The sequence below is a fragment of the Triturus cristatus genome, chromosome 7 (genome assembly GCF_964204655.1).
Source record: "Triturus cristatus chromosome 7, aTriCri1.1, whole genome shotgun sequence".
Lineage (NCBI taxonomy): Eukaryota > Metazoa > Chordata > Amphibia > Caudata > Salamandridae > Triturus > Triturus cristatus.
The window spans coordinates 598,864,492-598,881,931 of NC_140590.1; the positions used below are offsets into that span (position 1 = coordinate 598,864,492).

General features: G+C 44.3%; 1 protein-coding gene across 3 annotated transcripts in view; it reads left to right on the forward strand.

The window, feature by feature from the left end:
* STXBP4 (syntaxin binding protein 4) overlaps positions 1–17,440 on the forward strand; it is a 686,902-nt gene that overhangs the window by 309,733 nt on the left and 359,729 nt on the right. For all 3 annotated transcript variants that reach the window (XM_085617160.1, XM_085617162.1, XM_085617161.1), the window contains exon 11: positions 16,071–16,136. In XM_085617160.1, the coding sequence (XP_085473286.1) occupies positions 16,071–16,136 (66 nt within the window). The remainder of the gene's footprint in view (positions 1–16,070; positions 16,137–17,440) is intronic.

The following is a 17,440-nucleotide window of genomic DNA, read 5'->3' on the forward strand; positions in this document are numbered from 1 at the left end:
ACGATTTCGGTCTTGTCAGTGTTCCGCTTTAGACAGTTGATCTTCATACAAGGCGTGATTTCAGTCATGCATGCCTTGAACTTGATCCCAGTACTGGGCGTATTGTTCATGAGGAAGAGAATGAGGTGCTTTTAGTCAGCATAGGAGAGTATTTTGATGTCATGGATGATGTGGCTAGAGGGGTCATTTATGCACTGAACTGGGTTGGGCTTAGAGAGGATTCTTGCGGAACTCCCAGGATGAGCTTGAGGGGCTACAATGCGGACCGAGGGGATATAGGGCATGACGTTTTTTTTTATCTGAAGGGCTTCTGATAAACACAGAAGTAGTCTCCAAATGCATTGAGCGTTCATGAATGAAAATATATATTTAACAAGGATGGATTATGATATTAAATGGAATATTTCAGCTTGTTTATTAAGATTTTTTACTTAAACATAAGAAACAACAAAGAATTAGAAAATACATATTTAATCAATGTGAAGCAGGGTTTTCACACAATGGTGTGCCCCCATACTGTCAAGGAAAGATTGGGGGTTGGGGGTTGTGTGAACTGTGGTGACTTCCCATTCTTCTACCTCTTGACAAGGGGGTGCCCCTAGTTTCAGTTTATTATCCACAAATTGCCTTCCATATCTTCTTTTCAAAGCCTGCTTAAGATAGAAGAAACCTATTTTATAGTCTGGAAAAATCAGTCCCCTGCAGACAAAGGGAGCAAAAACCAATAAGAAGATCACCCAATACAGTATTACACCAGTACATTGTGTGGCCAGTGGGCCATCCCAGGGTCTTAAAATGAATGTACTTAATCCACCAGGGCAGGGTGTTTATGCTTCTATTTATGAGAGCAAAGTGTATGTCTAGTCCACAAATATTATGTGTTTGACCAACCTTTGATCACTAGTGTGGCTTACCTCCATATCCAAAATGTGAGTATACCCCCAGACACTGTGTGCATTTCTTGTCACTTGAACCACATCTTTTCTTGTCATCAAACTCCCAGGTTTGAATGCCTTAGCTCTCCTCCATCCCCAGATCCATGTGTTTAGCTCCTTGTCTTTAGGTTTATGTGTATTTTCTGACATCAAAAACTTGTCCCCAGCCATCAGTCCCTGAACTATGATTGTAATGACCAGTCTCGGGGGCTTTGTGTCTAGTTGTCATGAAACATTTCTGAATCCTGGTCAGAAGTGGCTATAATGAAATAACCCAGTCTGCAGGTACACAGTAAATAGAAGTAGTCTAGCAAATCCTAAGTCTAAGGACGATAAGCCCCGAACAGTAAAGCTGTACCAAACACTAAGTAAGTGGATAGAAGTAGTGTGAGTAGACTTGACAATAAATGGAGTTTGAGGAAACCTGCATTTATAAGGTGCTTGCTGAGACCTTTAACATGGGCAGGCGGGTCAAAGTGAGGGGATTTTTTGGGGATGGGTGAGGGGCACTGCGGGGGGGTAAAGGATGAATCAAAAGTAAGGAACACGTGAGTGAGACATATGTATAGCCCTGCAATTTTATGGCAACTTATGTTATGGTTGCTGGATTTTGTATTTTTAATTCCCATGTTTGAAACTATGACATAGTTTGAGATCAACGCCTTACTCAAGAAACCCAAGTCGGACCCCAAGGACCTCAAGAACTTCCGGCCCATCTCCCTGATGCCATTACCAGTGAAGATCATCGAGAAGAACGTCAACAAACAACTGACCCGCTACCTTGAGGAGAACAGCATTCTGGACCCGTCCCAGTCTGGGTTCCGCAGCCCCGAAACTGCCCTCATCGCCGCCACCGATGACATCATGACCCTGCTAGACAACGGAGAAACCGTGGCCCTCATCCAGAGCACCAGAGATAATCATTCAGAACGCCTCTGCACGCCTGAAGCTCAAACCCCTCGCCGTAGCCACATCACACCCCACCTGAGCGACCTGCACTGGATCACCGTCAGCAAGAGGATAACCTTCAAGCTCCTCACCCACGCACACAAGGCACTCCACAACACCGGACCAGCGTACCTCAACAGATGACTCAGCTTCTACACTCCCACCCGCCAGCTCTGCTCCGCCGACCTCGCCCTCGCCACAGTCCCCGCATCCAAAGAGTGACCTCCGGCGGTAGATCGTTCTCCCACCTCGCCGCCAAGACCTGGAACACCCTCCTCATCCACCTTCGGCAGACCCAAGACCTGCTGACCTTCAGAAGACTCCTCAAGGCCTGGTTTTTTGAGTAGTAGCAGCATCCCCCCCCCAGCGCCTTGAGACCCTCACGGGTAAGTAGTGCGCTTTACAAATGCTATGATTGTTTGAGAAAAAAAAATGTACCAAAAACAGGTACAACAACCTAACTTGAGGTCTGTTAACATCATATGCTGTTCTCTTAGAGCTTGTCGCCAAGATGCTCAACAGCTAATCAAAGGCTTGAGAGCCCATATAACTTGTACCAGAGCGGGAGAGACACTCAAATATCGTTCTGTCCTTCCGGTGATCAAACAGTGTAATTTGAACTTTAATATCTAATCACTGAAATTTCCATTCCGAAAAGTATTCCAAAGTAAGGCTTTATTTGAGAATCTTCTTAAAATAAAACTTCATATATGACTAATTAGCCAAAGCGTTTCATTCCCCTTTTAGAACTTGAAGCCTGTGAAATAACATAGAAAGAACATGTACAATGGCATTAAGTACTGCTATTGAACACAATAGATCTTTCAACATCATCAAAATCTACCGGTAAGACCTAAAAAAGTAGTTTTCAAATCGAAAATTCCTTTTCAGCTCACCAAGTACACTTTGCAACTCATTGCGATTTGAAAGGTGGGGAGGGAATGAAAAGACACCCCCTCCTTTTTCCTGCCCGCAATGCCATGTTTAAATGGTTTGCAACTGCAGTTGCTGTTGCAAACCATTGATCAGGTACCAGCGCCTGTAAAGGGTGGAATCATGGGAATGTGAGTGCAGGGATGGCCTGCTCTTCCTCACAGGCCTCCGTCGCTGCATTCAAAGCCACTTCGGTGGGATTCACAATCTGTATGCTACCCCACTAAAATAGTTGGGGCAGGATTCTACACATCCAACATCCAAAATTGACCATTTTACGCTGCAACAGATTCGTGCATCCATTGCAGCGCAAAAAGAAGATTGGGCCAAGAAGTAGTCATGTGCAAAAACACACACATTCTTTGCAACCGGATCTGTAATACATCAGGCCGTTAGCCCTATATCCCTAGTAGACAGTCACTCTGTACTGGCACATTTTGTTTGCAACCACTATTTTTCACAAATTCCTTTCAGTGTGAAGATAATGTGAGCTATATCCGAATCAACCCTCTCGAACAGAAAAAGGATCTTTTAAATACTGAACATATTAGACCTTTTATATACGTCTGAATCCTTCGTCTCTAGGTGAGACCATCTCAAGATTATGGAAAAAAAAATAAGAGAACACCTGAATATGTTCCCTCGCTGTATACTGATCCTACTGTAATAGTAAACTGACATTACAAGTACGGTTTTGATCTGAGTACAGTTATAAGCAGAGGGTCCAGATGCACACAATGTAATAGTCTTCCTTCCCCCTTTGTAAACTGCACATAATTACAGAACAGATCAGTCCTCAATAGGAGCCTGAGGCAGGCTCTCAAAGCAGCTTCCGCAATCTCCAACGCGGTACAAGCATTTACAGCGTCATATTAACCACCAGTGAAATTGCTTTGATATGCATCCTATTGTGCAGTTTCACTACTCCCTTACATGCAACACGCGTTTTTTGTTGATTCAAGTGCACTTGTTGTTATTAATAGTCTGAATCTGTAGGTTTTTTTTATTTACTTGGAAAAATAAATTACTTTCTCGCTACTCTGCAAATCATATTTTTTTTAATTTCTCTGAATCTTAACTTTGGATCTGCTGTTGGTGATGATTCATTTATATAACATCTGTGCTCCGTTGCTAGGTTGCTACAGAAAGACGATTTAGTCACAGCTACATAGATATACACAGATCTGTTACTCGTAATGTCGCCAGTGGACCAAAAACTACATGCAGCACCCAAACGTCAGTCACCTATGTCATTTATGACCAAAACGAATGGCCCTGTGTGCAAATCTCCACGTGCACCCCCTACCCAGCGGTGCCTCCCCTAAACAGGGATTATAGAACAACAATACGCAGTTGGAGCTGCACCACACAGAGATAGAAATATCAACTGAGACAATGTCAAGATAAACAATGTAATATGACGCTTCCTTATAAGTAACAGTGTCTATAAAGTCCATAGGTTATCGTTTCTTCCTTTAATTAATTGTGCTCAATTCTTTAAAAAACTATCAGCCAATGCGTTTCGTCCAATTAAACATTGGACTTCTTCAGAGCAGCTAAAACGTAAAACGCCTATGTCAATCCCAAAAATATGCAACAAAGTTCAGGGCGCAATTCCAAATTTGGTGCCGACATGTGGCTTCTGCACAGGACTGTTTCAAATGGCAGTCCTAATCGTGATGCATAAATGTAAGCGAAATCCCAAATGGCGATGAAGTAAAATAAGACATATAGGCGTTGTTATCAGGTTGAAGCTAATAGCATCGGTATGCAAAACACAGTAAGGGATGCACCACATAGTGGAGATTATCCACCCATCCGTATGCACTGCAATGTCAGCAACAGTAGCGTGTTCTGTTGCAATAACAACTCTCTGGTAAAACGTTTTACATTATGAATTGCCAGATTGGGGTCACTTCTTTGAACAATCTTCTTGCCCTTTTCCTTGTTGCTTGACTACATTCCTTGTGGACTGGAAATTGCTCCCAGTAAATTGCTAATGAACACATGCCTTTTATCTATAGGGATACTTGGAACTTATGCTTCTTTGACCTATTTGTAGGACTTCCCTGCTTTTTGAGCCCAACTGGTCTGCGGTACAGGCCTTTAGTTCAGATGATAAGAAGGGTTCGCCACTTGACGACAAATGTTCTTTTAGTAAGTTCCACTGAAGAGTGCCTCACAGGGCAGTGGTGCTGTCACCAGTGTCTGAAAAACAGCCCAAACTGAAACTTGGGACCATACATCATGCAGCGATTGATAATTTTGCGCTGCACTTTGCTATTTATAGGAATTCCCCAGGTAAACAGGATTTAATATTAGTAATTCCAAAAAAGAGTAGGTTTGGCTCTAACTGACCGCACAGGCATTTTGTATTGTTAATATGTATGCAATACCTCTCAACCTTCGAATGGTCCTACTGCTCTGCAACCATAAACCAAAGTGAAAAACAACATACAAAAGGGAGTGCTTAGGAAGTCTAATTTTTTTACTGAAAGTTCACTTAATCACATATTAATCTAGATTATTCAAATATATGAATTCTTCTTATGGATCTAATATAACTCAGGAGCCATGATATGAAATTCCCCAAAAATGTATCTTTATTCTGCACAACATCAAACTGCCGCTCAGCCAAAACGTTTCGTCCCAACAAGGGTCTGTAGCAGGGTATAGAGATTTCTCCCAGGTTAAGCAGAAAGAAGCTGCATTCCCATCCTTCGCATGGATGGAAATGCTGCGTTTTTCTGCTTAACCTGCCTGATCCCACTGGAGATTCAGATTTTCTTTCTCTATATTCTCTGGTTCACACTTATCCAGAAAGAATCAATAAGGAATTTGTAATGGACCTTGGATGATACCACTATCCAGCCCCATCTTCTTTTTCTCTATGGCTAAGCTTGCCCACAAGGTAGCACTAAGAAATCTCTAAACCCTGATGCATTAACAATGCTTGTTTAGTTGGCCTGCCTCTTTGCTCGTAAACTATTCTGTTTACTTGTGCATTGATTCTTTTGTCGCATCATTTGCTTGCCGTCATTTTATCTTGCGTGCCTCCACCTTACCCCACACACAACACTGTGTGTTGCTTAATATCCCTTACTATTCCGGTGCCTGGGCCTCACCCCTCCCACAACAATACTCGTAGGCCCCTGCCACCCCTCCCAGGTCACTGCTTTTTTGCTTGCACAATACTGCTTATTGCTTAATAGCCCTTAATCTCCCTGTGCCTCCGCCTCACCCCTCCCACAGCACTGCACCCACAATACTGCTCAAAGCCCCCACCACATCTCTGAGGCCACTGCTGTTCTGCCTGCACAACACTGCTTGTTGCTTCATAACCCTTAATCTCCCATGCCTCACCCTCACCCCTTCCACAACACTGTTCGCATGCCCCCACCACTCCTCCAAGGCCACTGCATCTTTGCTTGTTTTTTTTTCTTAACTTTAGAAACGGTTTAATTTATATAGAGCACCTAGCCATGGTCTCGGGGAAATTAAACAATCAGCCCATTATCACAGAATGTTGAGCCTGACCGTAGACTCGAACACAGATCCCCAGCTCCCTATTCTGCAGCTCTCACCACTGCGCCATATCCTTAGCCACGTTGCAGGGCGCAGTACCATATGTGGCCAGGAGATGTCCCATGAGACACCTAGTAACAGCCTGTGGTACTGCACCCTCACAACACTGCTTTTTAGGTCTCACCTGAGCCATCTCATGTGTTGCTCTGGCGAGGCATTTAGTGAGTGGGCTTTAAAAAGCCGACCACAGCTTTTTGTCTGGCATAGAGTATGCGGTTTCACACACAGGCATGAACAGAGGCGCCATCTGGCTTTCCTCTCTCGTCCTGATGTGCGCACATCGCACACCAGTCGCCAGACGTGGCGCTGCAGCTGCGTTCACTTTTGCCATAGCGCGCGCGCACCACTTGTGTGGTTTTTTTTAAAATTTCTGTTTAGCACGTGCGCGCGCACACACAACTCCCGGGCTTGTTCCTCTGTGCTCACCTCGTGAATACTCGAGCCTTTCAGAACAGAACGATGAAGGCATCTTTTTCCCCTCACAAGGGGGCCACAGACTTGGAAAAGCCCTGCAAGCAGCTCTGCAGATGCATAGCTGTTTAATTCATCAACAACAGAGGGCCTGTACTCGGACTCTGCAGTCACCCAAACTCCCTCCTGATGCTGCTGTAGAAAACGGGGCTTTCAACGTTTGCTGCGCACATGGTTAAACTCCTTGGCAAAGTGTTCAGTAGCAGAATGCTCTAAACCCTGCCTTCTCTTCTACTTGCTTCACCTCTCGCCTCGGTTTTCCAGTTTCTCTGTCTCTTCAGAAAGGGTTTTTCTTTTTTTCCTCAGTCCCTCCAGGCTCTCTCGTCCCATCGAGTTGCCTCTGTGTGTCTCCTGAGTTGCCTCTCTTGCTCTTCCTCCATTTCTTCCCTGCACCTCTCCTCATCCTTAAGTCTCTCCCTTCTAAGTAGCTGCGCAGTCCTCCCCACCCCTCCCCTCTACCGCTCTCCCCTTTCCCCCTCTTCGATCGTACCGTCTCCCTCCCCCTTGTGTTTTTCAGCTTTTCCAGACTCTTTCCTCCGTGTCTGCCTGAATGTTCCCTTTTTGAACCACCATGGAATGTTCCCATGCAGCAGTCTGGGAGACAGGCAGCTCCTCCATGCAAACGGCCCAACTCGAGGTTTCAAATTACCACTCTGCAAAAAAGTCCAGATGTGGGCTGATTAACTGGGCCTTAGGTTGACTGGGCTCGGGAGGCTGCTCGAACCATTTTGGAAAGCTATAAAATCACCCGGAGAAACCGACGGGAACAGTTTTTAATGCAGACTCACTGTATCACTTCTTTTAGACTGGTTTTCTTTCCTCACATGTTGAAATTTCTTTTTATTCAGTTTAGGAAGCTTGAAGTTGATGTAAACCCTGGGGCGATGCATAATTACTTGCACGTGAGAGTTGAATGTGGGTTAGGGGTGGGCTCAGTGGGAAACTTGTGGCATCCCTCAGTGGCAGTCCCAACTCTCTGTACCTCCTGCCCCTGCCATGACCTCACCTCCCCAACACAAGGCTAAAGAAAGGGGCTGCACAATGTGAGACCAGGGCTTCAGCTCCAAGGCCTACGCTGGTAAACTGTGAGCCTAACCCTCTGACCAGCATGAATACATTTGCAGAATAAGGATTACTTCCCATAAAGTCAGTGCTATTCTAAAAACGTAATGATAGGGAGTACATCGGTTCTTGAAATTGGGTGATCAGGCACCCTGGGTTTGCAAGGACAGTCCCGGGTTTTCACTAGCTGTCCCTGCAGATTTTGGCAATTTTGGCTCATGTCCCAGTTTCTAGAGAGGGTCGACTGAAACCATTGAGAGCCACTTTTTGGGTGTCCTAAAGCTGTGCTAGTTAGCAGCTGTTATAAGTGAGAATTTTAATTAACAGGTATGGTGCTAGTTTTAGAAATTACATTTTAATTATTTTCTTCATGCCTCTTCTGTGTTCCTGTGTTGATAAGAGCTGCCACTCTACGCCGCTCCGTTGATGTAAAATTGCAGTGCTTCTTCTATTTTTGAAAAATGTTCTGGTTTGGGTTCTCAAGATCTGGTCGCCCTACCTTGAGATCATTGACTGTTGCATGCCACTATCCCAGCTGCATCTTGTGAAACTTAAGAATAAGGGGCTAAGTGGCGGGCTTTTTACACAGTTGTGTTCTGACCCGATGTGCTGTGCCTCACTCCGGTCCTGATGTCACCGTGGCCACTCCAAAGTGGGGGCACAGGTCGTGGACTGCCCTTAAGAGCCTTAAGAGCCAGGTGTCATTGCGGCACTCAGACCGGAAGTGACAGGCACGTTAATCGCTTCTTAGGATTCCTCGCTCCCGTCATGCGACTTGCGAGACGAGGACAAGGTAGTTGAGCCTGTACTGCCACAGCCTGCTGCCTCAGGCCAAAAGATCATGGAAGCAAGGAAGGGGCAAGGGTCGCTGTGGGGGGCTAGCGCCACACACCCCTACTTGATGCCCTTGAGCACAGGTCATTGGCGTCATCCCTACCAGCCTCTAGCCAATCTTTCTTACAAGAAGCAACAGTGAAGCGCGTTCATTATATTTTAAGACTTTTTAAACGGATGGCAAACAGTTTTGGAAACGTGGAGGTAAGTGTCATCTTTGCCTTCTGCTAATCAAAACAAGTTGAACAACAGCCTTTCGCTTCACCTTCCATTGGAAGTCAAACCCAAAAACCTATGAGAAATAGAAACAGAGCAGATTCAACAGTCAGAAAAAAAGCTCCCACGTACTCCTCGAGCATCATACCAGGCATGTGCCAAGCAGGGACCTGACCCCAGTTTGAAGACCCCTACCCTATGTAGATAGGAGACAGCCCGTCACCCTAATACTACCCACTGTTTCAAGGGACCATTCTCCATGTTGCTATTTGCATTATATTATGGTGTTGTTGGTGTGGTCGTATTTAATGGTGGTAGCAGAGGTGGTGGTGTTATTGCCTCACGTTTGAGTCCCAATAAAAACATTATTGGAGTAAAAAATGATTGCTTTTTCTATAAAATACATGTAAGAAATAATTGATGATTGTTGAGTGATGATTGAGAGCAATTTTCTGAGGTATAATAGTCCTTCGTGTAAGGCAAAGCAAGATATCTATAGGATGGAGAAGGATACACCAAACAGCTAATAGTGTGAGATGAGAAAGTAATATTCCTAAGGGAGGATCCAAAGCACCACTTTCTATATTTTAAAGAATTGATAACAATATCTCTTGCAAACAGTTGTGCTGCCAAAACAAAACAAGCATTGGCATAGCCAATAGGTCTCGCCTTTGGGACCTTGTAAATGTTTAGCCATGCAACAGTTGATGTTGTTGCACCAAGGATATTGTGCAGCATAACTAAATACTTTTAAGGTTCCAAAATCGAGACCTATTGTCTATGCCAGTGCTTGTTGCTACTTGATATACGTACCTCACAAGTAATAGCCGGAACAAGGACATAGATATAATGCAGAGTGGTCACAAGCGGAGAAAATTGAGGTTGATGCGAGTGAAAATTAATTTGAATGCTACTGCCAATAAAGCCACTGAAGCAAAGAAGACCCTGTTAGTACCTGTCATGGAGTCTCAGAATACAAAACTGAAACTGATAATAGATTTTGAATTACTTAGAGGTGCCAATATTAAATGTATTTTCATAGACGACTGTTTGTCAGGCGCACAAGCAGTTATCTTGGAAATCACACTTTCCAAAACTAACTGCACTTCTAGATATATTACAGTACTCATACAAGAGCCAACCGGGTTTGGCTGCAGTGGCTCTGGCAAGAGAGAGGACACCCCTACAGTAAACAATTTATGCATTTATTAGGGGCTAGCGCCAAATGCATTTTTGAACGTTTCCTTTAGGTTTGGCTGGAAAACTGTGGCTCCACGGTACAAATTATCCACAAAACCAAACATAAATATTAAGGCAGGATCTACCTTTCCCCTTCAGAAGCCACGCTCTGTTCGACAGCCACATACATGTCTTGTCAGTTTGCGATAGTTCCTAAAGTTCAGTTAACTGCTTCTCTTAACCTGAAATCTCTGGCTGAAGCTGCCCCAATATGCGCCCTCTATTGGTACAAAGCGCCATAGATTCCGTAGCACTTCTGTTCTACAAACTTTGGGAGTTCGTTTTGAGTTCAAAATTGTGTATATCAACACTTACAGCAAATGGACAGGTTTTAAACCAACACGATCCCTTACCTGACGAGGAACGGTACCTCACAGCAGCCCGTGACAAGATTACGCAAGGGACAACCTTATTTCGTCTGTTCTGCAGGTGCGCCCTCTAGGGTAAAAAAATTGTAGCATGAAAGAGCCTGAATCAAACACCTTTTTAAGTCCAAGCCTCTCCTAAGACATATTTAGGACAATGCTGAATACAGGAATGCATTCCATCCATTGTTTACCATTGGCTTTGTGTTTTGTCACTCAGCTTACCCTGCTTTCTTTTTACTGTCTTTATTTGCTTTAGGCTCTCCAGCATGTTTGTTTCCCTCCCCTGGAGTCTGTGTACCACTTAAAGCACTCTTGAGATGGACTTTTTGGATGTACGCTGTTTCTGTGCATGCTGACCTAAGTTCTGTCAAGTTACCCAATCTGGTTATAAAGTGGTTTATTTTAAAAACTGTTGTATTTGATTTTAGTTTAGTGACTGTTTAGTTGTTGTTTTGCACGTATTTTTTTGGGGACTTTACTGTGTCACTTGTTGGAATGGAAGATGCATTACGCTGTCACCTTCACCCTTTTAAATAACAAACACGTCCTGCTTTCTTCTTTTCTAAGTGCACTACAGGCTCTTTTTTGGCTTTTAGCGCTATATATAAATGCAATTAAAATTACAGTACACCACATCCAGCCACAAAACTCAAAAGAAAAACACGTGTTAAAGACATTGCCATTCGCAACGCCAATAGCTATAACTCTCACAAATGCAAGGCCTGTTGCATCGCAAATGCTTGTTAGGTCTGGCCTAAAGACCGCGTTAGATGTCTGGTCAGCTTCATGTTTCTAAATTAATAAAATATATATACAGAGGGGCATTTGGCTAGTGGTTATCATCAGCTGGTCTGTTGAATTGTCATTCACATTCTGCTTCTGCCCACCAGACCATAAAGCACAGGCCAGTGGGTCAGCCCGCTTCAGCCACCGGCTCTCCTCGCTGTGAATGATGGCATTTTGCCTATGCACAGGTTAATAGGTGTTGATTGGCTAGTGACTGTGTGTGCTTGCTTAAGGTATGCTGGACCATTTTTTCCACTTTCTGCTGTGAGAAACCTGTAACCAAATGTATGGACAGGACTGCATCTTCAAGTAGTTACCAGTGGCTGAGACTAATTCATGCAATCCACCCACCACTTTTTTGTTTTCTTCAGTGGGCTGACTTAAGGGAGACCGGTATGCCCAGACGTGGGTCCTGTACTCACTGTACCATAGTACCCAAGCTGCCCCGTACTACTGAGGTCCAGATAGGCCGAACCCGGTCTGGGGCTGCTTTTGTTCCTGTTCAGAGAGGCCTTGGCTAGAAGTTCGGGATGGATTTTTACTATTGGAGCAGGACTAAGTCTGATTTGCATATGGGTAGTTCCTGCTAAGGTGGGACATTGGGCAATAAAACAGTGAAATGGATTTCGGCCTGAGCAATTACCAGTGGCTGAGACTTAATTCAAGGAACCCACTCATCACTTTGTAGGTCGAGCCTAGCGCAGCACATGCGCTGCTCTATGGGGATGTTTCTTGTAAGCACTCCAAACTTCCCACAGACTTCTCCGTGGGATTTAGTTAACTCCCACAGATTTCATTGGCCATAGCGTATGTCTTTCAAAAAAAGAAAACACACATATGGCCGAAGGTGTGTGTTCGTCCCACCTATGAGTCTCGGGAGCAAGAATTGTCGCAGCTGCATTCCTTACATGGTGCCATCTGTTTGGTATCATGTTACAAATTAGTGCGGTCGCGCTTGTTAGGACTTGTGCCCTGCATAAAACACGACACAGAAAATAACCACAAAGCAAGTTTCTCAAGCTACGACGCAAATCGTTCCTCTCCCACGCACACTGTGTACTTACAGGCGACACTATGTACAGTTTGTTTGGAGGGTTGGCCGAGCCCTGCAAGTCGCAGGCTGAAAGCTTCTTTCGTGACAGCTGCCCGGGTCCAGGCGCCAGTGGTGGCCGCTTCTCTGTGGGTATCTTCAGGGCTGGGGGCCTCGCCACACATCCCCCACACACCCTCCCAGCCTGCAGCGTCGGTTGTGCACACCTGCACTGCACGCAGCGCCGGTGAACACAGCTCATTGTACTTTGTCTCTCCGCTAGTTTGTACCTGCTGCTGTCCCCTGCCACATGTGCGCACATGTGTCGGGGCTATGCCTAGAGACAGTCACCCCTCACAGGGCGAGGCGGAAAGATGACACACCGAGTGAGGCCGAGGGGGCCTCCACGGGGAGCTCCGACCTTCACACTCACTCTTTAATGAACCCCCAGCACACGGCTTGGCCTGGGCGCGCCGCCGCCGGATAGCACCAATGACCAGTCAAATCAACACGGAGAGCTATATGGATCATTATTAGCGTGTTCTACACCTCCAGGAGCCGGGAATAGGAAGAGTTTCTAGATGACAGAAACCCGAGTCCGCTGCACAGGCTGTGTTCTTGTGTCCTGCTCTCACCCGATTCACCAAAGGATTTGGGGATCTCTGGGAAACTTTGTGATCTGTTAACACCTCACATCTCTCAAATGGATGCGATTTTTAGCAGGCGGTTCATCATAGGTCATGTGCATGAAGTAAATAACGTGTTAAACGCGAATGGAAAGATAATGTTAGTTAAAAGAACACTAACATTGCAACTCTTATCGCCTGTGAGTCTCCCCTTTGTTGGATTTATCTATTTCTTTCCTTAATCTACCTATCTCCCTTCTGTCATTCTTTTCCTTTCAGTCATCTATCTATGTTTCTTTCTTTTCCTTTCTCCATTTCCCTGTTTCTCATCATCTGTCATGCTCCATTGTTTTTTTGCATCTCTTCCTCCCGTTCTTCTTTGATTGTTAATTTCTTGTTCTCTTCCCATTTCTTTTTCTTAGTGCTTTCCAGTATTGCTTGCCCATTTGTCTCTTTCTCGTCGGTTTCTTCATCCAATACCCCAGCGTGGTACATCATTAACTCTTTTTGATAAGAAGGAACAGCACATTTATTTTCCTTCTCTGTGGTTTCTAGTTGGTTACCGCATTCATTCTCTTCTTCGTTATCTCTATTTTTTAAAACTTGAAGAACATTTCGTTATTTGCAGAGGACGGAGAACACTGAACTAAGTGACACGTGTACAGAGGTGACTCATTTTTTCGGAACATATACTAAGATAAAACATTTATTAACATGATCATGATCTGCCCTCATTATAGTTCACACCACCTCAGCATCAAGCAGCGGCACCACAGCATCTCTCAGGGCCACTTCAGCATCAAGCAGCGGCACCACAGCATCACTGAGCGCCACCTCAGTCACTCACCATCACCTCAGCATCACTCGGCGCCACCACAGCATCACTCAGTGCCAGCTTAGTGCCAGAAAGCATCACTCAGCGCAACCACAGCATCACTCGGTGCCACAACAGCTTTACCACAGCTTCACTCAACGTCACTACAGCATCACTCAGCGCCATCTCAGCATCACTCAGCGCCATCTCAGCATCACTCAGCCCTACCACAGCATCACTCACCTCCACCACAACATCATCCAGTTCCACCACAACATCAGTCCTGCGCCACCACAGCATCACTCAGCATCACTCAGCGCCACCACAGCATCACTCAGTGTCACCTCAGCATCACTCAGCACCACCTTAGCGTCACTCAGCAGCACCACAGCATCACTGAGCGCCACCATAGCATCACTCAGCGCTACCACAGTGTCACTCAGTGTCATCACAGCATCACTCAGCACCACCTCAGTATCACTCAGCATCGCCTCTGCACCAGTACACCACCACCTCAGCATCACTCAGCAAGTCCTGAGTATCATTCAGCATCACCTGAACATCACCTCTGCACCAGTCCCCATCACCACCACCTCAACATCACTCAGCACCACCTCAGTCTGCTCTCGGAATATGGCATCTGTTGATTCTCCCCTAGCATCCGTCCGCTGCTAGTGTTATATAACAGGTACTATTTCCCAACCTTCACCCTCCCGTTGTTTATGACCCCCATAACAACAAAAAAAGCTATAACAACCAACTATTGGAATAGGCAGAAAGAAGTTGCCGGCATTGCAAGGACAAAAGAAAACTGAATTCATTTTTTATTGTAAAACCTTTTTTTAATAGGGTCGGTCAGTTGTATATGTCTTCTTGGTCATATATAAGGTAACATAAATGCTTCTGACACTTTTTTATTATAACTTTTCAGCCTGATGCATGGCAGTCACACTTCTCTACAGCGTAGCTTAAAAACATTTGCAAAGTCAATATCTCTGGCTAAACACTTATAAGGTCCCAAAGGCGAGAACTATTAGCTATGCCAGTGCTTGTTTGTTTTCCTCTGGACTTCACCTGGTCACAGTCTTGTTTTAATGTGGCTACAGTCCTGCGCCTCCCCATACTTTCAATCCCTTCTTGTGCACCCGCTCATGTTTACCAGGCACCATCTCTCTGTGCTGTTTGCTGTGCTTGTTGCAGCCGCCACCTGTGGTGCGGGGAATCACAAGTTGTACAAGGCTTGTTTAGGGTTCTAGGTTGTACATGGTTGTTTAAAAGGAAATCAGCAATAGGGAAAGCGACCAGCGATTGGGAAACTCTTTCACGTTTTCGTTGACAGATCTAATCCTCTGGCGTCTGAAATCAATGAAGCCAGACAGACTGGCTTCGGAGCGTAGGGAGGCCCCTCATCACCTAGAAATCCTCTGGAAATCTCAAAAGACTCGTCCTATAAAACATAAATTGCTTCATTTCCTGAACTGAAGGCAGATCAGATCTGTCTCTTAAATGCCAGACTGCTTTTCATATAGAAAAGCTGTATTTAGGAATTGGACATTTGTACCTCTTGTACCACTGTATTCTACCGATATAACAATGTTTGTAATTTAACTCCGCCAATTCATGTCCATTTATGCACAATTATTTTTTAAGGTTAAAGATATGTTGTCTTTCCATATGCATTCAATATATTAAATGCTTAATATACAAAACACAATAACAACGTTCTTCAAATAGTGCACAAGTGACACCTATTGTTCACAGATTTTGCTATAGTCTTTCGTTTTATAGTTTCTTCTTAATACTCTCCAGTTTTCAACCGAGACCACCTAACCAATATCACAAGTGGCTTTGTCCCAACTTCAGTACACGATGACAGTAGAGCAGTGGAAGATGCAATCATATTCTGGGCAGGGGAGAGATGTGGGCTCAGCGTGAGTGTTGTCTTTGTCTAAATGTTTGTCAAACCTCCCTCTCAACTTTCATTAGAGGAGCCACACTTAAGGTTTGTTTCTGACCGCCTGAGTCTGTTCCACTTCGAAATATCAGCATGGATGAAAATTGTAATTGTGCAGTGTTGATTACTTTGTGCAGGGGCAGCTCTTATACTATGCTCAGCAGATGGCTGTCTGTGCTGCAAAATGTTATTAAAATAGATATTTCAGTTATTGGAAGAAAATTGCTTGCTTAAATTCTGTAGATAATTCGTTTCGTTTTCATTTTCAGAAAAGCCTTTTTGAATCAGAAAGCTATGCAAAACAGTTGTCGGAGGAGCTTCAAAATGTAAAACAAGTAAGAGTGCTTTATAATAATATTTACTAATTAATACTCATTATACACATAGATCCTTTGACGTCCTTTGCATTGTTATTAGATAGGGCTTCCTCTTTGTTCTTTTGCCTAAATATTGGGGGAGGACAGAACCTTTAGACTGGGGATGTCCAAAATCGCAGTGCCAGATTTCCTTGGTTTCCACCACATAAGATTTCATTTAGATCTACTTAATCTAAATGGAGTAGAAATCAATTGCTCTCACTGGAAGTTATTTACACAGCCGGTGGTTATCCTGAAAGTGCGTCATAGGTCCGCCCCTTGGTGACCACATTGTACACCCGACCCTTCACGACGAAGTAGCCAAAGGGATAGCTCAGATTTAGATCTGCCCGAAGGGTGGTACGATGAGTACCTGAAGGGAGTAACGCATTGTTTGCAGTGTTTAGAAGCCGTGCAGTATGAAGCAGTGTGCCCAAGCATATGATGATGATGATGATTATTATTAACAATAAAACAATATTATCCATTATTATTATTATTAATGATATTAACAACGTCTATTATGTCATCATTATTTTATTATTATTAATGTTGATAATAATTGTTATTAGTATTGTAAGATCCTTGGGTCCAACACAAGTAATCAACTCATGTCATGATAAAGTTTTCATTCACTTTTATTTTCAAAGAATTAACAAAGAATTAACAATCCCCCTACATAAAATATATATATATATATATCCACACAGGCGTCTTCTTCAAAGAAGGACTCGCGCTCAGAAAGTAAACCACAATTGAAACCTACACGATAAAATTGTGGTTTACTTTCTGAGCGCGAGTCCTTCTTTGAAGAAGACGCCTGTGTGGATTACAATTTGTCGGGAGACCTGCCCGACGTGACTCGCCACCTGTCTATGGGCCAAATAGACTCCAGTAACCTTGGTCGTTGTTTGGATATATATATATATATATATTATCTACTGGCGGTCGCCAGTAGATAGTTATAGTTAGGACCGTGTTTCCATTGGAAATCCGCAACATTCTATTTGGAATAACTTTGGCGCCGGTCGACGAATCCTCGCGAAATTTTCAAAACTAATGGGGCGCTACGCTCCGCTCCTACCCTGAAAGTCTCGGGGGGATTCGTCACGCGGGGGCTGAGAAAAAAGGGGGGTCCCAAAACGCGTTTTCCCCATGCATTTTCCCATAGGACCTTTAGTCCGAGCTACAGCCCGAACAGCTGAACAGAATTACTTGAAATTTGGCAGAGAGGTAGTCCTCAGGTCAAGGATGTGCCTTTTGTAGGTCTGGTGTAAATCTGT